The sequence below is a fragment of the Engraulis encrasicolus genome, chromosome 17 (genome assembly GCF_034702125.1).
Source record: "Engraulis encrasicolus isolate BLACKSEA-1 chromosome 17, IST_EnEncr_1.0, whole genome shotgun sequence".
Taxonomy (NCBI): domain Eukaryota; kingdom Metazoa; phylum Chordata; class Actinopteri; order Clupeiformes; family Engraulidae; genus Engraulis; species Engraulis encrasicolus.
The window spans coordinates 25,500,245-25,523,062 of record NC_085873.1 but is presented as its reverse complement, the minus strand read 5'-3'; the positions used below and the strand labels follow the sequence as shown (position 1 = coordinate 25,523,062).

The 22,818-nt window shown below is 41.9% G+C and overlaps 1 protein-coding gene and 1 non-coding gene across 3 annotated transcripts in view; one reads left to right on the top strand and one right to left on the bottom strand.

Moving 5' to 3' along the window:
- Window positions 1-10,963, bottom strand: part of l3mbtl2 (L3MBTL histone methyl-lysine binding protein 2) — a 34,161-nt gene extending 23,198 nt beyond the window's left edge. For both annotated transcript variants that reach the window (XM_063222050.1, XM_063222051.1), the window contains exons 1-5: window positions 10,793-10,963; window positions 7,310-7,534; window positions 6,615-6,795; window positions 2,429-2,552; window positions 77-210 (exon numbers count right to left, since the gene is read on the bottom strand). In XM_063222050.1, coding sequence (XP_063078120.1) covers window positions 77-210; window positions 2,429-2,552; window positions 6,615-6,795; window positions 7,310-7,503 — 633 coding nt within the window. In that variant the 5' untranslated portion in view covers window positions 7,504-7,534; window positions 10,793-10,963. The remainder of the gene's footprint in view (window positions 1-76; window positions 211-2,428; window positions 2,553-6,614; window positions 6,796-7,309; window positions 7,535-10,792) is intronic.
- A 131-nt stretch (window positions 10,964-11,094) lies between these two features.
- On the top strand, window positions 11,095-11,166 carry trnaq-cug (transfer RNA glutamine (anticodon CUG)). Its single transcript has one exon. It is a non-coding gene; the product is annotated as a tRNA-Gln (tRNA).
- Window positions 11,167-22,818: the final 11,652 nt, after the last annotated feature.

Sequence of the window (22,818 nt, the reverse complement as noted above, 5' to 3'; positions counted from 1 at the left end):
GGCTTTGAATTTTGGACTAGAATATTTCCAAATCTAACAACATGCATGAACCGAAATACGATTAATTTTTCTTTACCTGAAGCCGAGCTAGGATGGAAGACTTCTTGCTGTTCGAGGAGAAGGATCGCGAGCAGGAGACGCTGCAGAACCTCTTGGTCCTGGAGAAGAACGAGCCTTTGGTACCCGTGACGCCACACATCTCACACACAGCTGAGGACGCAGGTACAGACACAGAGCACACAAGAAGTTAATGTTCCGCACATACTAAACTGACCAATTAGTTAATGCTCAGTGATTGAAAATCACTGACATGAATGTCAAATGGTACACAGCTGTTGCATCTTTTCCAAGTCAGCCCTAGCCTAAAAAGCAGCAAAAAAATATAGGGCACACATGTAGATAAACAAAGCAGCATAGCTGCAGACAAAAACAGACACCTCACAAGATGTAAAAAAACAAGCAGGGCATTACCATGCAGACATGAAACATGTGCAGGACATAACCAAAACATGCAGACATAAGCAAGATATACACCGCTTAGAGCAAGTGGGGAACCTTTTTCATTCAAAAAGGCCACTTCAAATTCCTCCAAGGGCCATGAAAGTCCTCCAAGGTGTAGCACTATGAACACAAACCAGGATTTCCCCTTGCACTTTAGGCCTTTATTGAAGGCAGCCACCTTTTCAACAGACCCCACCTTCCCTAGGTCCCCAGAAATATAACTTAATTGTATTGCATATGTAATTTCTAAGATTCCTTAAAAAAACCCCAGTAAAATTATATCAGGGACCGGATAAGACGGCCTCAAGGGCCGCAAATGTTAGGTTTCCCACCCCTGACTTAGAGGAACGGCAGGACATGAACTCGCTATACTGGACAACATGAATACGTACAACTTAGTAAGACAAGTAAGAGGAAAAACATACCATGCGGGGCAACAAGATACAGTACAGGCCAAAAGTGTGTCTCATTTATGCATTCTCTTTATTTTCGTGGATTTTCATTGTGAATTTTCATGCAGGGCATCAAAACTGTGCTTGAACACATGGAGAATTATGTGCTTACCAAAAAAAAAATTCTAGCTGTTGTCCAACAACAATGTCAGCCGTCTATCCACCTGACGTCAATACGGCTCAACTGATGGCCCCGCATATTGCAATAGGCTTATTTTTGTCTATTTTCAAATAAAAATGCCCAGTCACTCATGTCAATCCTAATTGAACATAAAAAGTCATCCAATAACTCACTAGAATTGTAGAACTAGAATTTTTGAGACCTAAAACCTAGTTTTAATCACTTGCCAATACAAGCATTTTACAGACATTTTCTTGATCTGATATTGAGTCATAGCCAGTTACTTGGAGAGGTCAAATCTGTGTTGGAGGGAATCTGTGGCAGGGGTTTTCACTTTTACTTTTAGTATCACTGTTTCAATCAGATAACCAGCTATGCTGACCAAGTGACCCATTATCAGACCAAGAAAATCTCTCTTGTATTGCTTGTATCAATTAAAACTGACTCGACTGACTGGGTATTTTTACTTGAAAATAGACAGAAAAATAAGCTTGTTGAAACATGTGGGCCCCTCAGTTTTGCAGTGTTGACGTCACTGTTTGGCATTTAAATTTTTTTTTTTTAATAATTGTTTTTATTATTTTATATTTTATTTTCATTTTTTTGTTACGCACATAATTATACATGTGCTCATTTACAGTTTTGGTGCTCTCCCTGAAAATGTACTAAGTTCTGTAAATAGCCACAAAAATAAGTAAGGGTTAACGTTCGGCGAGAAGGTCGCTACCGTGGAATAGCAGCACGACAGAGAGAATCTTTAGACCCCGACGCGGAGCGGAGGGGTCTTGTTCTCTCTGAAGTGCTGCTATTCCACAAAGCGACCGACTCGCCGAACGTTAACCCGCTTATTATATGGATATACTTAAATGATTCACACATGGCGGGGACATTTCTTTAGGCCTATTTAATGTTAAGTTTATTATAGTTTTTCATGTAAAAAAAGATTGTTGCTGCGCAAAACAAAACAGTGCCGTTGTGGAACACCGCTAGGCAACAGCTAGGTAGCCAGGACAACAGGTGTTGTCTATCACAGCAGCTGATTAGAGTCTTGTTGAAAAGTCGCTTTAGCAGTGAAAAGTCTTGTTGCCATTGACAGCGGTCTGATATAGACCAACCCGTCCGTTATCGAAAAATAACAGACGTGCGAACGTTGGGGAGCCCCATTGAAATGAATGGAGCATTCCACCGATGACGTCACACCATATAATAAAGAGAATTAATTAAATGAGAAGGTGAGTCCACACTTTTGGCCTGTACTGTACACTCAAATAAGCAATGACTCAGAACTGAAATCTCGTCGCTGTGTGTTGTGAAGAAGACACACTTTCCCCCATCCCTTGCAGTATCTTCTCACCTGGTAAATCCTTTTCGCTTTCATCAAACGGCTGTGCGTCCTGCTCCTCATCACCTTCCTCCATCTCCTCCTCCTCCTCTTCCTCTGAGCTTCCAGTGATTGGGGCCCATCTGGGTCCATCTTCCTGTGAGATAGTACAATTGAATCCCTGCACTCTTTTCCAGAGTAAGTCCCAAGTAAGTCCCAAGTCCTTCCAATCAAGTCCACATCAAGTCACAAGTTAAGACACATTTGATCAAGTCAAGTCCTAGTCTCATTTTTTAACAAGTCACCATGTATTCTACTCACAATCTTGCCAACTACTTTTCATCATAAATTCATTACCTCTCCACACTGCTATGCATGTCACCCTATGCCAGTCGCATTCTGAACCAAACCATAGTAGGCCTACTGGTACTGGATAATGGCAAATCATTTTTTTTTCATGTAATATTTTCATGCATAACATAACATATAAATGCAGAAGATGAAATATATTTAGACTTGACATGCCATTGCAAGTCATTGCAAGCTAAAACTGTCAAGTCAAGTGTAGAGTCAATAGCGTTCAAGCCCAAGTCATTCATAATATTGCCAAGTCAAGTCTCAAGTCGTCAATTTGCAACTCAACTCTGACTCAAGACCAAGTCATAAGTCACAAGTCTAGTTGGTATTATCCAGTACAATATGTTTGTCTGTTTCTCTGTGTGTGTCAGCAATAGGGATGCAAACGGTTAATCGATTTTAATCGATCAATGCGTTAATCGATTAAAAAACATTAATCACAATTAATCGACAATTCGACTGACAAGAGACTCAGGTGAAATGGACATGTGAAGAGGGTGTGTGAAGAGCGGTGTGAATAGTGGGAATATTTAAATCACCTTTGGATTAAAGGTAAATTTAAATAGAATTAATTTAAATGTGGCATTTTATCTCAATTTTTATTTCAAAATGTTAGATTTAGTAGTTTTTTTTCCAGAAGCATTGAGATTTCGGTGAGAAAACGCAGCTTATCAATTAATCGTAAGTCGATCGATAAGGCTATCAACTAATGATTAATGAATTAATCGATAATTTGCATCCCTAGTCAGCAACCATTCCATAGTAGTCGCTAGTCCAATACGCATGAACGGCCATCCGGGTACTTTGCTCGTCAATGTGCGTTACGGCCTTTTGTGGGGGAAAGCAAATCAAATGTCTCCTTAACTTATATGGGTCATTTCACGTGAAATCAGACACTTTGGGACCCGACCGACCCGGATTTCGATTATACTTGGTGTGCCTTTTCAGTAGCAAGGTAGCACCCCAGAACTGCATTGGTTTGAATCTGACACTAATATTAAGGGAGAAACAGACTAGGAAAGGTTCACATGTGAGGGTAGGACACTATACATTCAGCCTTGAATATATCAGTCAGTGTTAGTCACAAAAAGATGCCTGTGGTGTTGTTTGAAAGCTCTTTTCTGGCTCTACATATTACACAATCACCTTGGAATACAACTACTCTCAGAATATGAATTATGATAAATTGAAAAATTAAAAAATTGAATATCTAAAAAACTCATATTTTAAAATGGCCAGTTCCTTGTCGAAACGTAGCCGGCAATGTCATGAGCAGCACCTAAAATGCTGGTGTTCGGTTTGTTATTCATTTCAGAGAGAATTTGACTCACAAATATGGCGTCATACAGACCACTTACTAATAATATGGTAATACCATAGTAGCATCACATGACAAAACAAAAACAAAACAAAAATGGTCAGTGTCCATGGTCCCAGCAGGTTTCAGAAACTAAGGCAGATGTCCATTTATACACACCAAATGATGATATGTGAATGTTTGAACATTCCTTCTCTGTGTACCTGTGCCATCTTCCCTTTACCGTACTTTAAAGAGATAATCAATGGCTACACTCTCATTTTGTACTCTACCAGTGCATTTGAAGCAGCAGCTGTGTCTTTTGTATGTTTAAGTACGTCCCGTTGCAGTTACAGGTTCCACTACCAGAAGCACTTCCTGATGATCCATGACAAGTATATCTTGGAAAAGTGAAGGATGGAGATGGCCCATGAGGATGCAGGAAGTTCAATTTCACCTCTCCAGTGCTCGGCATACATTCCTCAGCACATGCTAGCCACCAGTTGCCATCATATACAGCTACAACATACCCTTTTGATGCTTGAAAATGTAACACATTCCTTTACTGAGCTCACTCTTTCAACTCTGCCTTCTCTGACATTATCCTTGACTGACTCCCTTGAACCAGGAACGTTTTTTAAAACTATAGTTTTTGTAATTCAAGATGCTATTCAATCATTTCACTGGAACAACCAGTGCAGGCCACAATCCATCCATTTGTATGCTACTACCAAGATCAGTTGAAACTGGGAAAAAATCTGTTTTGTTGTTATTTCAGACTGCAACATTCATGATACAATTGCTGTACATCTGTTTCAGAAGCTCCTAATTCAGTTCCTCAGTGACACTTCATCAATGACAGAACGTCCAAAGAAGATCCTATATTTTTTCTGATGGCTGTGGTGCACAATATAAGAACCTTAAAAACACAACAAATTTGTGCCACCACGAGGCAGATTTTCACATACCTGCAGAGTGGCACTTTTTTGCCACATCACATGGCAAAGGTCCATGTGATGGCGTTGGAGGGACAGTTAAATGGCTTGCTGCACGAGCAAGTCTGCAACGTCCTATTGAACTGTTTGAATTTGTCAAGGATAATGTCAAGAACATCCATTGCCAGTTTGCCACAACAGAGATGTACCATCATGAAGCTGAGAACCTGTTGAAAAGGTTTGAATCTGCAAGAACTATTCCAGGTACTCAAAAACTACACAGCTTCTGCCCATTGTCAATGGACACAGTGGAAGTTAGGCCATTTTCAGCATTCAGAGAAGGCAGAGTTGAAAGAGTGAGCTCAGTAAAGGAATGTGTTACATTTTCAAGCATCAAAGGGTATATTGTAGCTGTATATGATGGCAACTGGTGGCTAGCATGTGCTGAGGAATGTATGCCGAGCACTGGAGAGGTGAAACTGAACTTCCTGCATCCTCATGGGCCATCTCCATCCTTCACTTTTCCCTTCAGACCAGATAGACTTGTCATGGATCATCAGGATGTGCTTCTGGTAGTGGAAACCTGTAACTGCAACGGGACGTACTTATACATTATCTACAAAAGACACAGCTGCTGCTTCAAATGCACTGGTAGAGTACAAAATGAGAGTGTAGCCATTGATTATCTCTTTAAAGTACGGTAAAGGGAAGATGGCACAGGTACACAGAGAAGGAATGTTCAAACATTCACATATCATCATTTGGTGTGTATAAATGGACATCTGCCTTAGTTTCTAAAACCTGGGACCATGGACACTGACCATTTTTGTTTTGTTTTTGTTTTGTCATGTGATGCTACTATGGTATTACCATATTATTAGTAAGTGGTCTGTATGATGCCATATTTGTGAGTCAACTTCTCTCTGAAATGAATAACAAACCGAACACCAGCATTTTAGGTGCTGCTCATGACATTGCCGGCTACGTTTGGACAAGGAACTGGCCATTTTAAAATATGAGTTTTTTAGATATTCAATTTTTAATTTTTCAATTTATCACAATTCATATTCTGAGAGTAGTTGTATTCCAAGGTGACTGTGTAAAATGTAGAGCCAGAAAAGAGCTTTCAAACAACACCACAGGCATCTTTTTGTGACTAACACTGACTGATATATTCAAGGCTGAATGTATAGTGTCCTACCCTCACATGTGAACCTTTCCTAGTCTGTTTCTCCCTTAATATTAGTGTCAGATTCAAACCAATGCAGTTCTGGGGTGCTACCTTGCTACTGAAAAGGCACACCAAGTATGATTGAAATCCGGGTCGGTCGGGTCCCAAAGTGTCTGATTTCACGTGAAATGACCCATATGCTACATTGGCTAGCCTAAATGAACACAATCCATGCTTCAGCCACGGCGGTCTGGCTATATTATTTGAATAGCCGGCAACACAACACATTTTCGGTATGTTGCGCGTGAACAACGCTAGTGTACAGGTCCTTGTCTTTCGTTTATTCTTTCCCCAACAACACCAATTGACTTGCATAGGCTGTTTTCCCCGCACATGGAAAACGTCATGCCATTCATGAGTCTCTCTCTCTCTCTCTCTCTCTCTCTCTCAGCAACCCACCGTGCCGCAGTCCCTGGGCTCTAGGCACAGCCCCTGCCTCTTGCCTTTGGGTGTGCACATGGGGCAGTTGGAGCCAAGGCCCCCGCAGTTGCTGCACGGGGGGCGGATGAACACGGTGGGCACGGCCCCCTCATTCAGCTTCAAGCCCTTGTTGCCCATGGCCTTGTTGACGGCGTGGGGCCTATAGTAGAGTAGAGCAGAGCAGAGCAGAGCAGGGCAGAGTAGAGCAGAGTAGAGTAGAGCAGAGTAAGGTAGAGTACAGCAGAGCAGAGTAGGGTAGGGTATGGTAGGGTAGAGTAGAGCAGAGTAAAGTATAGCAGATCAGAGTGCAGCAGAGTAGAGTAAAGCAAGGCAGAGTAGAGCAGAGTAGAGTAGAGTAGAGTAGAGCAGAGCAGAGTAGAGTAGAGTAGAGTAGAGCAGAGCAAAGTTACTTTATTGATCCTCAGGGGGCAAATTAAGGTGGCAAGTAGCTTACACATTATGCACATTATAAATATTCTAAGTATTTTCAGAATATTTCAAATATGATCAAGTGCAGAGCACACTATATGAATGCACACTACTTGTATATGGACACACACACACACACACACACACACACACACACACACACACACACACACACACACACACACACACACACACACACACACACACACACACACACACACACACACACACACACACACACACACCTGACTTCCAGGCAATCCTTTCCAAAGTGCTCATTGCAGAGGTAGGAGAAAGGCTTTGCTGTCCAGTTGCTACGGGTGCGTTGGACCTGCTTCTCCCACTTGCGGAAGTCCTCTGGGTCCTTGGGGAAGCGGAAGAGGGTCACGTTGTCATCGTAGGACTTGCCGCAGCCGTAGGCGCAGCAGCGGTTCGGCATTTTTTCCCCCCACCGTGACTATCGGCCGATGCTGGATGGGTCAAAATGAGACAAAGAGGAAAGGGTTTATAGCCTCGCGAGCCATCCTACGTACTTCCGCCAAAGGATTGGCTCCACTACTGTAAATGAAATGGTAGTATTATGGGATGGTCAGGACCAGGCTAAAGGGTTTATATAGTAAAGGCGTTTGGAAGTTAGGGTGCGCAGTGCACATCCACAAAAACAATAAAACAGGTGCCAGACGATTGTAATAGATAATATGAGAGTGGTTTACACACCGTGTATATGTTCTAAAAAATATATAGACCCTACTTTATTGTTAACCTAACAACGGTTCGATCCACCATTGGTATGTGCATCGTTTCTGGAGTTTATACCCAGTGTACAGAGCACTCTCTCACACCTGGTTTAGTTAAGTCACTTAAGTTACGCTACTCTCAATATGTTGTGCTGCGTTTGACATTGACATAAAACTTTTGAAACACAGTTGGTTTAACACTCAACAGAGTGGGATGGGGGCATGATTACTAGCATTATGAATTTCTAGATTTCATTAAAGCCTATTTGTTTCTAATGCCAAATGTGTCAGGTTGCCAGGTTGTTGATGATGGCACATTTTGTAAAATCATGAAAATAGAAAATAAAGTCCGCACCCCAGACTCACGTTTTTTTTTTTTTTTTTTACATTTAATGTGACGTTTTGGGCAGCATGCCCTTCATCATGATGTTAAATGTAAAAAAAAAACGGGGGCCTGGTTTGCGGACTTTATTTTCTATTTTCATGAGACTTTGCTGGTCCTGCACCCAGAATATATTTTGCGACGGATGTGCGTGTTTTTCTTTTTTCTTTTTCTTTGCACCAATGCGGGTTTTTTGGTAAATCACCAAATAGAAAAGTGCTGGGGGTCGACACTTTCTTTCCTAAATGACTCACGGGCTACCTATTACAGGGTTGCCAAGTCTCACTCATCTGGGGTGACCAAATTCCATTTCACCTTTTAGCCCTACCCCTTTCCCTTTGTTTTAAAATCAGCTACAGTGGAGGGATTCCACACATGTACACTGCCGTTCAAAAGTTTGGGGTCACCTTCATTTTTCCAGTTATTTGTTTGCAATTCAAGTTGCAAACATCTTTTGAATAGCTTGAATGGAAAGTACTGAACAGCCACAGGTGAAAAAAGGTTTGATTACCCATACAATTGGTTAAACTGGACAGAAGAGTGAAATCTAACCAAGCTTTTTCACCCATTTATTACATGGAAATATGTGTTTTAGTCAATTTTTCTACAAACATTTCTTTGGTTTATCAGAGAATGCATGGCACTATTGGAAAGCTCAGTGTCTGCCCTTTCCAATGGTAGGTGTATGACATTTGTTGAGTTGCCACCTCGTCCACAAATTCAAGTCAAAGTAGCGGCATGATTTTCTAGCCATCAGAATGAGCCTACTTCTGAATGCACGATCCATTGTCTCAGCGATGCTTTAGTGTGCAAGCCAGTGCCATACATCGTTGGAAAGTGTAGATTCTCCTCTTTCAAATTATGTGTATATCATCCGGCATTGTATGAATTGACAGGAGCAGACATCAACTTTTGTATGCATGGGGCTCATAGAACTCATGGGCAATTCTGGACCTCATCTCATCCAAGGAATGAATCTGTAGAACCACAACTGGCTATTATTAATGCCAAAGGAGTCTACACTTTGATTAGTACACCAGACTTGACACTACCTTAGTAAAGGTACACTTTGATTAGTCAAAAGTTTTGGTTTGTCTATACAAGTAAATCCATTCAACAGTTACTTTTTCCAATATCAAATTGCTTATTTGTTGCATGCATTATTTTCAAGGAACAATTACTCTATACACTGATTTTGTACCAGAACTGAAAATGAAAAGGAATAAGCTTAGCTGTCAGAAAGAAGCATTGTGGGAGGAAAATGTGGTGACCCCAAACTTTTGACCGGTAGTGTACATACCGTAAATGAATGCTTACAAATGGATGACTGGACATTATTCTTCAGGATTTGTAGAGAGCAGAATTCATGTTTACCGTACTTCAATCCGGTCATTCATGTCCTGAGGCAGCAAACCAGCCCCAAACCGTTCACGTGTAGGGGTCGGGGTGTTCCATTTTCAGTCAACAATGAAATCTTACTACAGATCAGTTTTTTTTCTGTGCTGTAAGTTTGTCACTGGAGCAATCATTTAAAATCCAGATGCACGTTAGTGATTTTTTAAAAATGTATTAGCACACCAAATAAAGATTGTTTTGGACTTTTCAAATCAACTGACGTGCCTGGATCAAGATTTCCCCCCCTGCCTTTTTGTTGAACATTTAAAATCCTTATTGGACCACAGAGCTCTGGGAATTGGTGATACTGGGAATTGGTGATACCTGAAGGAATGTATATGTGATACCAGTATGAAGCATCAGTGTAGTAGATTTTCTGTGAATCAATTCAGTCTGTTGTTAGTGAAGATAAAAGGAGTCACCAGAGCACAAATCAGAACACTGAAGTCAGTGTGTTTTGTACACTTGCTTGCACCACCGAGAGATTACAATAAGTTACCAAGCTGATACATCACATAATAACCTGGCACCGGCGCAAGAAAGCAGCCCCCTGGACGCCGAAATCTCACTCCTATGATTTTAGACAAGTTTCCAACCCTGCCTATTAGCAGATCTATCACTTCCTGAGTGTAGCTTAACCAAGTTCATAACAATATCCCAGCTCAGCCATTACAGCTACCAATTGTGCATCCATAAACAGACCGCGTGCACAAGAAAACATGTTACACACACAGTGTTTTCATAAGTGACGTTGTGGTGGAAAGTGTGACTTCATCTTTGATTTCTACGACAGGATTTCTGTTTTGGAAAATGGGAATATAAAGATGGTGTGGTCAACCATTGTTTTGGTGCTGCTGCTGCGGACTTGGGAGTCGGGACAGACAGAGAGAAACACTGAAATTGGTTAAACTCGTTGCCTGGGATTTAAAAATATGCCAACTGTTATATGGAAGTCATTACATCTAAATTATTTACCTTGAAGAAATGTGCATACGAATGGTGCAGCTCTATTTCATTTCACACTGTTTTGTTTGCAGCAAGCAGGAGCGCGCGCCACATGCTATCACTCCGCGGTCTTGTGGCATTTCCGTGTAAAAAAGCAGCCAGTATCGCACCACCCAGAATGTGTAATATGATTCTGTTAACCAATTGAACAGACGGTTGCACTTTTTTCACGACAGGTGTATTAACAAGAATAAATCGAAACAACTCACATGTAAACACCGTATCTCTCTCCAAGCTGTTTCAAGTTCTTCTTCGATATAATTTGGAGGCAAAGCACCCATGCACGTCTAACTTAACTGCTCACCATCGCCACCCACTGTTGTTATTCAGCAGTCGACCTACATTTGATTGCTCAATGCTGCTCCACAAAGCTAATAAGCGTACGATTGGAAACAAAAATAGTAGCCTTCAGTATGTAGCCTACCCCTGAACAATATCAAGTGTCGACAGATCCCTTCAATAAATTGTGCGTTTTATATGAACACTATTACTCATTGCATAAGATCACGGCGGTTCTATGGTGTAATGGTTAGCACTCTGGACTCTGAATCCAGCGATCCGAGTTCAAATCTCGGTAGAACCTAATGTTTTGACAGATATTCAGCTGCTTCCACATATGCCCCTCTCTGTCCCATGCCCACTCGGCCAAAGATGGGGCATAATGGACTGCCTCGGTGGGGGAAAGAAGGGGAAGAGAGGGGGAAAAGGGGGAAAGAGAGAAAAGAGAGGAAAAGAGAGAATTTATTTTCTGTTTACATACAGACTAATATTATATGTCCTTCTACTCAAGTTTTCAACTGTATTTTCTTTTTTAAAACTATATAACTAAATATATACATTTTTGTGCTGCATTGTATGACACTCTTGCCAGGATTTGCACCTGGATCTTCCACCCAACGGATGGCTGTGTTACTTACACCATAAGAGTTGCGTGAAAACAGCACCAAAAATGTAAATGAATGTATAATCATGTAATTATTATTATATTAGGTGTAGTATGCACATTGACAGTAAATAGAATGGACGCCAAATCAACGCTATTTCTATTTGCCATTCAACGCTTTGAAGCCAGATTTGGGAACATTCCAACTTACATTCCACCTTAGCAACGCCAAACGCAGGTGCTGATTGGACAACAACAAGACTTCTAACGGTCAATCAAACCATGTTCTGATGCTCATTGGTCAATTTAACTTTTAATATCTCTCTAAAACAAAACATCACCACAAAAAATCACCACCCTGGTAAGTTGGAGAGCAAGGGGACCTACTAGTTGAGCGAAAAATTATCCCCCTGGAGTGGCATTTAAGGGAGATACAGGGTTTTATGTCTCTCATAGGAATGAATGGAATTTGGCCATTTTTTGGTCTTTTTGGGTCCAACCTTGGCTCCAACTTGGCTTCAACAATGAAATAGAATTTTGGCCTCCATTCTATTTACTCTCAATGAGTATGCATTATACTTACACAGAAATTATATAGTGTATCATTTAATATCCCATTGTCCACCTATCCAATATCCTCACCCAATTTACAGAACAAGGCAGTTGCATGGACTGACTCCTTCCAATCTATAATAGAGTCCCGAGGCAGGACAGGACAGTACAGTACAAGGACAGTACCAACGGCCCATCAGTTGAGTGTGGCCTGTTGTGTTGTTTTTCGCCGGGCCACACTGTGCACAAGTGTAATGGTAGTCATCGTTGACCTGCCGTTTCCGAGGAGGCTCACCCCTGCCACTCACACCTGAAGAGATTGAGTGAACCGCCGAGATGGAGTGGGCTGAGAGAGAGAGAGAGAGAGAGGAGAGAGAGAGAGAGAGAGAGAGAGACAGGAGAGAGAGAGAGATCATACTTTACAGAGCTCCCAAGTGGTTTACTGCTGTTATTTAATACTATTTGGTGAGAATCGGGGTGGCATACATTTCTAAATTCACTTTCAGGGTTGCATCACAACTTAGCACACTGAAGGTAGTTGGCAATAAACCAGGGGTCCCCAAACTTTCTTTCTCTGGGGGCCACATTATCGTTCCTGACTGTGATCAGGGGCCGGATCAATCATGTGGGCTTTAATACTAGGCCACTGCCTGTTATAGCCATAATTTCTAGCACAAAATAGTTCATCATTACAAGTGATTTGCAAAAGAAGTGAGTACTTCACATGTTTTTCTATTTGAAATACCACAGGTATTCCTTTTAATTTCTGATAACCATGTAAAAATAGCAAGGAAAGGTTAGAAAAATATGGTGATTGACAGTTTATGAGTGATACAATAGAAATGGTAGGCCTGTTTATATTACAGTGAGATGAGAAACTATCAAGACAAGATAGGATTGCTTCTTTGGGCCAGTTCAAATGGTGAGGAGCAGAGAGATGGTGGGCCGCATCCGGCCCCCGGCCCTTAGTTTGGGGACCCCTACACTAAACCATCCAGGTATGTTAGGCAATTGATAAGTTAAATGTATGTCCGGCATAGGTCATTACTATCATCCCAAACTATTTACAAGTAGAACTGGTGCCTGGGATTGTGTTGGTGTTGCTTACCTGAGCTGCAAAGACAGCGTGGGCTTCAGCGCTTACAGGTTAAAGGCTGAGGACCCAGCTTATAGATAGTGATGGAGCCCAGAGTATGGCATCATAGTGGCCAGTCTCGTGTCCTTAGCCTAACAGGAAATAGCAGGGTATTGTCTCCAGTGTGGTCAGAGAGATGGTCAGAAGTGGCCATGCCTCCACAACATCACGGTTGAAAGCTAGATGTTCTCTCTCTCTCAGCCTGTGACCCCTGCCTCCCTTGTGATGCGTCATTGCCATGACCAGCAAAAGATAGTGTATTTGTATTAGTGGACTGGAGAAAAACAGAAAACAAAAATATAGGCAGGCACTAATAACTCATAACAGATAACACTAAACTTATTGCACACAAAACCCTGAAGTGGACTGGCATCAAAATGGCATTCCTTCCATCGTGGGCTTACTGTTGTAAGTGCCCTGAGCATACCTAAGGCAGAGGTCATGGCAATAAGTGGTGGATTTCCCTGCTTTCATATTTGAAATTAGATCCAGCACAGTTACACCAAAAGATGAACACATGCTACAGCAGAACTGTAGCCTAAGCTACTATGTCAAATCAAGCCACTAATTGCCCACAATATGCCCAACCATCAAAATGTCTGCTTCATCATATCGTTTTACTTCAGAATTAATCAGGCGCTACAGATAAGTAATGTGTGAAAAACGTGATTTGTTTGCTTTCGTGTCGCAACTTCTAATGCCCTTCGTGACATATGATCTGTTTGATTTTACGTTCGTCCAGCATTTTGAACGGTAAGAATAACATAATCACGATGTTACTGTACTATTCCGATCACACTAACGTAAAGGGGATAGGCATACATGTAACTAACATAAAGGATAGTTTATTTATTATCAGCGTTTGTTTACATGACGGCTCCATTCATGGCTAACATAGGTTAGCGATAACTCTGCCTGTTAAATTCTCACGACAGAGTCAACAAATAGTCGGAATGAGAACGTACACTAATGATTATAATGATAAAACACCACTTACCACCGATTTTGGAACCAACCAAAAGCCCTGCGTTGATATATCCGATGTTTGCATTCTGTCATTGACAGAGTCGCTAATTCAAAACAGCCGCCATGTGTACAGTGTTTGGGAAGGCGAGCTCACTTGGTGATTGGTTGCTCGGCGTCACGACGTCGTGGCATTTGATTGGCCGCTTTGCCCCATCTGTTCGAAACTCGTTCGAAATGGTTCGCATTCGTTCGCATTTGATTAGGACCAGTTAGCACTTTGTTCGGACCTTGTTCGGAGTTGTTCGGAAGTGTACCAAATGCGTTCGGAGGTGGTAGGAACTAGAGGGCAGGCCTGTCAACGCAAGGAACACCCAAAGATGGGGCATAATGGACTGCCTCGGTGGGGGAAAGAAGGGGAAGAGAGGGGGAAAAGGGGGAAAGAGAGAAAAGAGAGGAAAAGAGAGAATTTATTTTCTGTTTACATACAGACTAATATTATACGTCCTTCTACTCAAGTTTTCAACTGTATTTTCTTTTTTAAAAACGATATAAATAAATATATACCTTTTTGTGCTGCATTGTATGACACTCTTGCCAGGATTTGCACCTGGATCTTCCACCCAACGGATGGCTGTGTTACTTACACCATAAGAGTTGCGTGAAAACAGCACCAAAAATGTAAATGAATGTATAATCATGTAATTATTATTATATTAGGTGTAGTATGCACATTGACAGTAAATAGAATGGACGCCAAATCAACGCTATTTCTATTTGCCATTCAACGCTTTGAAGCCAGATTTGGGAACATTCCAACTTACATTCCACCTTAGCAACGCCAAACGCAGGTGCTGATTGGACAACAACAAGACTTCTAACGGTCAATCAAACCATGTTCTGATGCTCATTGGTCAATTTAACTTTTAATATCTCTCTAAAACAAAACATCACCACAAAAAATCACCACCCTGGTAAGTTGGAGAGCAAGGGGACCTACTAGTTGAGCGAAAAATTATCCCCCTGGAGTGGCATTTAAGGGAGATACAGGGTTTTATGTCTCTCATAGGAATGAATGGAATTTGGCCATTTTTTGGTCTTTTTGGGTCCAACCTTGGCTCCAACTTGGCTTCAACAATGAAATAGAATTTTGGCCTCCATTCTATTTACTCTCAATGAGTATGCATTATACTTACACAGAAATTATATAGTGTATCATTTAATATCCCATTGTCCACCTATCCAATATCCTCACCCAATTTACAGAACAAGGCAGTTGCATGGACTGACTCCTTCCAATCTATAATAGAGTCCCGAGGCAGGACAGGACAGTACAGTACAAGGACAGTACCAACGGCCCATCAGTTGAGTGTGGCCTGTTGTGTTGTTTTTCGCCGGGCCACACTGTGCACAAGTGTAATGGTAGTCATCGTTGACCTGCCGTTTCCGAGGAGGCTCACCCCTGCCACTCACACCTGAAGAGATTGAGTGAACCGCCGAGATGGAGTGGGCTGAGAGAGAGAGAGAGAGAGAGAGAGAGAGAGAGAGAGAGAGAGAGAGAGAGAGAGAGAGAGAGAGAGATCATACTTTACAGAGCTCCCAAGTGGTTTACTGCTGTTATTTAATACTATTTGGTGAGAATCGGGGTGGCATACATTTCTAAATTCACTTTCAGGGTTGCATCACAACTTAGCACACTGAAGGTAGTTGGCAATAAACCAGGGGTCCCCAAACTTTCTTTCTCTGGGGGCCACATTATCGTTCCTGACTGTGATCAGGGGCCGGATCAATCATGTGGGCTTTAATACTAGGCCACTGCCTGTTATAGCCATAATTTCTAGCACAAAATAGTTCATCATTACAAGTGATTTGCAAAAGAAGTGAGTACTTCACATGTTTTTCTATTTGAAATACCACAGGTATTCCTTTTAATTTCTGATAACCATGTAAAAATAGCAAGGAAAGGTTAGAAAAAATGGGTGATTTACAGTTTATGAGTGATACAATAGAAATGGTAGGCCTGTTTATATTACAGTGAGATGAGAAACTATCAAGACAAGATAGGATTGCTTCTTTGGGCCAGTTCAAATGGTGAGGAGCAGAGAGATGGTGGGCCGCATCCGGCCCCCGGCCCTTAGTTTGGGGACCCCTACACTAAACCATCCAGGTATGTTAGGCAATTGATAAGTTAAATGTATGTCCGGCATAGGTCATTACTATCATCCCAAACTATTTACAAGTAGAACTGGTGCCTGGGATTGTGTTGGTGTTGCTTACCTGAGCTGCAAAGACAGCGTGGGCTTCAGCGCTTACAGGTTAAAGGCTGAGGACCCAGCTTATAGATAGTGATGGAGCCCAGAGTATGGCATCATAGTGGCCAGTCCCGTGTCCTTAGCCTAACAGGAAATAGCAGGTATTGTCTCCAGTGCGGTCAGAGAGATGGTCAGAAGTGGCCATGCCTCCACAACATCACGGTTGAAAGCTAGATGTTCTCTCTCTCTCAGCCTGTGACCCCTGCCTCCCTTGTGATGCGTCATTGCCATGACCAGCAAAAGATAGTGTATTTGTATTAGTGGACTGGAGAAAAACAGAAAACAAAAACATATAGGGCAGGCACTAATAACTCATAACAGATAACACTAAACTTATTGCACACAAAACCCTGAAGTGGGACTGGCATCAAAATGCATTCCTTCCATCGTGGGGCTTACTGTTGTAAGTGCCCTGAGCATACCTAAGGCAGAGGTCATGGCAATAAGTGGTGGATTTCCCTGCTTTCATATTTGAAATTAGATCCAGCACAGTTACACCAAAAGATGAACACATGCTACAGCAGAACTGTAGCCTAAGCTACTACAAATCAAGCCACCAATTGCCCACAATATGCCCAACCATCAAAATGTCTGCTTCATCATATCGTTTTACTCAGAATTAATCAGGCGCTACAGATAGGGGGAGTTCTGTGTGAAAACTGTTTTTGTTTGCTTTCGTGTCGCAACTTCTAATGCCCTGTCGTGACATATGATCTGTTTGATTTTACGTTCGTTCGGCATTTTGAACGGTAAGAATAAAAAAGAATACTTAATCACGATGTTACTGTACTATTCCGATCACACTAACGTAACGGGGATAGGCATACATGTAACTAACATAAAGGATAAGTTTATTTATTATCAGCATTTGTTTACATGACGGCTCACAACAGGTTAGCGATAACTCTGCCTGTTTAATTCTCACGACAGAGTCAGCAAATCGTCGGAATGAGAACGTACACTAATGATTATAATGATAAAACATCACTTACCATCGATGTTTAAACCAACCAAAAGCCCTCCATTGATATATCCGATGTATGCGTTCTGTCAATGACAGGCTCGCTAATTCAAAACAGCCGCCATGTGTACTGGTAGACGAGCTCACTTGGTGATTGGTTGCTCGTAGAACACAAAAACACAAGGAAGCAGGGGGGGGGGGGGGGGGGGGGGGGGGGGGAAGAGCCGTCATGACGTCAGGGCATTTGATTGCCCGCTTTGCCCCGTCTGTTCGAAACTCGTTCGAAATGGTTCGCATTCGTTCGTATTTGATTAGGACCAGTTAGCACTTGGTTTGGACCTTGTTCGGATTTGTTCGAAAGTGTACCAAATGCGTTCGGAGGTGGTAGGAACTCGAGGGCAGGCCTGTCAACGCAAGGAAACCTGTAAGATGGGGCATAATGGACTGCCTCGGTGGGGGAAAGAAGGGGAAGAGAGGGGGAAAAGGGGGAAAGAGAGAAAAGAGAGGAAAAGAGAGAATTTATTTTCTGTTTACATACAGACTAGTATGAGAGCTTATATGTCCTTCTACTCAAGTTTTCAACTGTATTTTCTTTTTTAAAAACGATATAAATAAATATATACCTTTTTGTGCTGCATTGTATGACACTCTTGCCAGGATTTGCACCTGGATCTTCCACCCAACGGATGGCTGTGTTACTTACACCACAAGAGTTGCGTGAAAACAGCACCAAAAATGTAAATGAATGTATAATCATGTATTATTATTATATTATGTGTAGTATGCACATTGACAGTAAATAGAATGGACGCCAAATCAACGCTATTTGCCATTCAACGCTTTGAAGCCAGATTTGGGAACATTCCAACTTACATTCCACCTTAACAAAACGCCAAACGCAGGTGCTGATTGGACAACAACAAGACTTCTAACGGTCAATCAAGCCATGTTCTGATGCTCATTGGTCAATTTAACTTTTAATATCTCTCTAAAACAAAACATCACCACAAAAAATCACGACCCTGGTAAGTTGGAGAGCAAGGGGACCTACTAGTTGAGCGAAAAAAATCTATCCCCTGGAGTGGCATTTAAGGGAGATACAGGGTTTTATGTCTCTCATAGGAATGAATGGAAATTTGGCCATTTTTTGGTCTTTTTGGGTCCAACCTTGGCTCCATACTTGGCTTCAACAATGAAATAGATTTGGGCCTCCATTCTATTTACCTCTCAATGGAGTATGCATTATACCTTACACAGAAATTATATAGTGTATCATTTAATATCCCATTGTCCACCTATCCAATATCCTCACCCAATTTACAGAACTGATTCTTTCCAATCTATAATATAGTCCCGAGGCAGGACNGGACAGTACAGTACAAGGACAGTACCAACGGCCCATCAGTTGAGTGTGGCCTGTTGTGTTGTTTTTTTTTTTTCGCCGTGCCACACTGTGCACAAGTGTAATGGTAGTCATCGTTGACCTGCCGTTTTCCGAGGAGGCTCACCCCTGCCACTCACACCTGAAGAGATTGAGGTGAACGCCGAGATGGAGTGGGCTTTGAGAGAGAGAGAGAGAGAGAGAGAGAGAGAGAGAGAGAGAGAGAAGAGAGAGAGAGAGAGAGAGAGAGATCATACTTTACAGAGCTCCCAAGTGGTTTACTGCTGTTATTTCATACCATTTGGTGAGAATCGGGGTGGCACATACATTTCTAAATTCACTTTCAGGGTTGCATCACAACTTAGCACCTGAAGGTAGTTGGCAATAACCAGGGGTCCCCAAACTTTCTTTCTCTGGGGGCCACATTATCGTTCCTGACTGTGATCAGGGGCCGGATCAATCATGTGGGCTTGGCTTTAATACTAGGCCACTGCCTGTTATAGCCATAATTCTAGCACAAAATAGTTCATCATTACAAGTGATTATGCAAAAAGAAGTGAGTACTTCACATGTTTTTTCTATTTGAAATACCACAGGTATTTCCTTTTAATCTTTCTGATAACCATGTAAAAATAGCAAGGAAAGGTTAGAAAAAATGGGTGATTGACAGTTTATGAGTGATACAATAGAAATGGTAGGCCTGTTTATATTACAGTGAGATGAGAACTATCAAGACAAGATAGGATTGCTTCTTTGGGCCAGTTCAAATGGTGAGGAGCAGAGAGATGGTGGGCCGCATCCGGCCCCCGGCCCTTAGTTTGGGGACCCCTACACTAAACCATCCAGGTATGTTAGGCAATTGATAAGTTAAATGTATGTCCGGCATAGGTCATTACTATCATCCCAAACTATTTACAAGTAGAACTGGTGCCTGGGATTGTGTTGGTGTTGCTTACCTGAGCTGCAAAGACAGCGTGGGCTTCAGCGCTTACAGGTTAAAGGCTGAGGACCCAGCTTATAGATAGTGATGGAGCCCAGAGTATGGCATCATAGTGGCCAGTCTCGTGTCCTTAGCCTAACAGGAAATAGCAGGTATTGTCTCCAGTGTGGTCAGAGAGATGGTCAGAAGTGGCCATGCCTCCACAACATCACGGTTGAAAGCTAGATGTTCTCTCTCTCTCAGCCTGTGACCCCTGCCTCCCTTGTGATGCGTCATTGCCATGACCAGCAAAAGATAGTGTATTTGTATTAGTGGACTGGAGAAAAACAGAAAACAAAAATATAGGCAGGCACTAATAACTCATAACAGATAACACTAAACTTATTGCACACAAAACCCTGAAGTGGACTGGCATCAAAATGGCATTCCTTCCATTATGGGCTTACTGTTGTAAGTGCCCTGAGCATACCTAAGGCAGAGGTCATGGCAATAAGTGGTGGATTTCCCTGCTTTCATATTTGAAATTAAATCCAGCAGTTACACCAAAAGATGAACACATGCTACAGCAGAACTGTAGCCTAAGCTACTATCAAGCCACCAATTGCCCACAATATGCCCAACCATTAAAATGTCTGCTTCATCATATCGTTTTACTTCAGAATTAATCAGGCGCTACAGATAAGTTCTGTGTGAAAACTGTGATACGTTTTGTTTGCTTTCGTGTCGCAACTTCTAATGCCCTTCGTGACATATGATCTGTTTGATTTTACGTTCGTCCAGCATTTTGAACGGTAAGAATAACTTAATCACGATGTTACTGTACTATTCCGATCACACTAACGTAAAGGGGATAGGCATACATGTAACTAACATAAAGGATAGTTTATTTATTATCAGCGTTTGTTTACATGACGGCTCCATTCATGGCTAACATAGGTTAGCGATAACTCTGCCTGTTAAATTCTCACGACAGAGTCAACAAATAGTCGGAATGAGAACGTACACTAATGATTATAATGATAAAACACCACTTACCACCGATTTTGGAACCAACCAAAAGCCCTGCGTTGATATATCCGATGTTTGCATTCTGTCATTGACAGAGTCGCTAATTCAAAACAGCCGCCATGTGTACAGTGTTTGGGAAGGCGAGCTCACTTGGTGATTGGTTGCTCGGCGTCACGACGTCGTGGCATTTGATTGGCCGCTTTGCCCCATCTGTTCGAAACTCGTTCGAAATGGTTCGCATTCGTTCGCATTTGATTAGGACCAGTTAGCACTTTGTTCGGACCTCGTTCGGAGTTGTTCGGAAGTGTACCAAATGCGTTCGGAGGTGGTAGGAACTAGAGGGCAGGCCTGTCAACGCAAGGAACGGCCAAAGATGGGGCATAATGGACTGCCTCGGTGGGGGAAAGAAGGGGAAGAGAGGGGGAAAAGGGGGAAAGAGAGAAAAGAGAGGAAAAGAGAGAATTTATTTTCTGTTTACATACAGACTAATATTATATGTCCTTCTACTCAAGTTTTCAACTGTATTTTCTTTTTTAAAACTATATAACTAAATATATACATTTTTGTGCTGCATTGTATGACACTCTTGCCAGGATTTGCACCTGGATCTTCCACCCAACGGATGGCTGTGTTACTTACACCATAAGAGTTGCGTGAAAACAGCACCAAAAATGTAAATGAATGTATAATCATGTAATTATTATTATATTAGGTGTAGTATGCACATTGACAGTAAATAGAATGGACGCCAAATCAACGCTATTTCTATTTGCCATTCAACGCTTTGAAGCCAGATTTGGGAACATTCCAACTTACATTCCACCTTAGCAACGCCAAACGCAGGTGCTGATTGGACAACAACAAGACTTCTAACGGTCAATCAAACCATGTTCTGATGCTCATTGGTCAATTTAACTTTTAATATCTCTCTAAAACAAAACATCACCACAAAAAATCACCACCCTGGTAAGTTGGAGAGCAAGGGGACCTACTAGTTGAGCGAAAAATTATCCCCCTGGAGTGGCATTTAAGGGAGATACAGGGTTTTATGTCTCTCATAGGAATGAATGGAATTTGGCCATTTTTTGGTCTTTTTGGGGTCCAACCTTGGCTCCAACTTGGCTTCAACAATGAAATAGAATTTTGGCCTCCATTCTATTTACTCTCAATGAGTATGCATTATACTTACACAGAAATTATATAGTGTATCATTTAATATCCCATTGTCCACCTATCCAATATCCTCACCCAATTTACAGAACAAGGCAGTTGCATGGACTGACTCCTTCCAATCTATAATAGAGTCCCGAGGCAGGACAGGACAGTACAGTACAAGGACAGTACCAACGGCCCATCAGTTGAGTGTGGCCTGTTGTGTTGTTTTTCGCCGGGCCACACTGTGCACAAGTGTAATGGTAGTCATCGTTGACCTGCCGTTTCCGAGGAGGCTCACCCCTGCCACTCACACCTGAAGAGATTGAGTGAACCGCCGAGATGGAGTGGGCTGAGAGAGAGAGAGAGAGAGAGAGAGAGAGAGAGAGAGAGAGAGAGAGAGAGAGAGAGAGAGAGATCATACTTTACAGAGCTCCCAAGTGGTTTACTGCTGTTATTTAATACTATTTGGTGAGAATCGGGGTGGCATACATTTCTAAATTCACTTTCAGGGTTGCATCACAACTTAGCACACTGAAGGTAGTTGGCAATAAACCAGGGGTCCCCAAACTTTCTTTCTCTGGGGGCCACATTATCGTTCCTGACTGTGATCAGGGGCCGGATCAATCATGTGGGCTTTAATACTAGGCCACTGCCTGTTATAGCCATAATTTCTAGCACAAAATAGTTCATCATTACAAGTGATTTGCAAAAGAAGTGAGTACTTCACATGTTTTTCTATTTGAAATACCACAGGTATTCCTTTAATTTCTGATAACCATGTAAAAATAGCAAGGAAAGGTTAGAAAAATGATTTACAGTTTATGAGTGATACAATAGAAATGGTAGACCTGTTTATATTACAGTGAGATGAGAAACCATCAAGACAAGATAGGATTGCTTCTTTGGGCCAGTTCAAATGGTGAGGAGCAGAGAGATGGTGGGCCG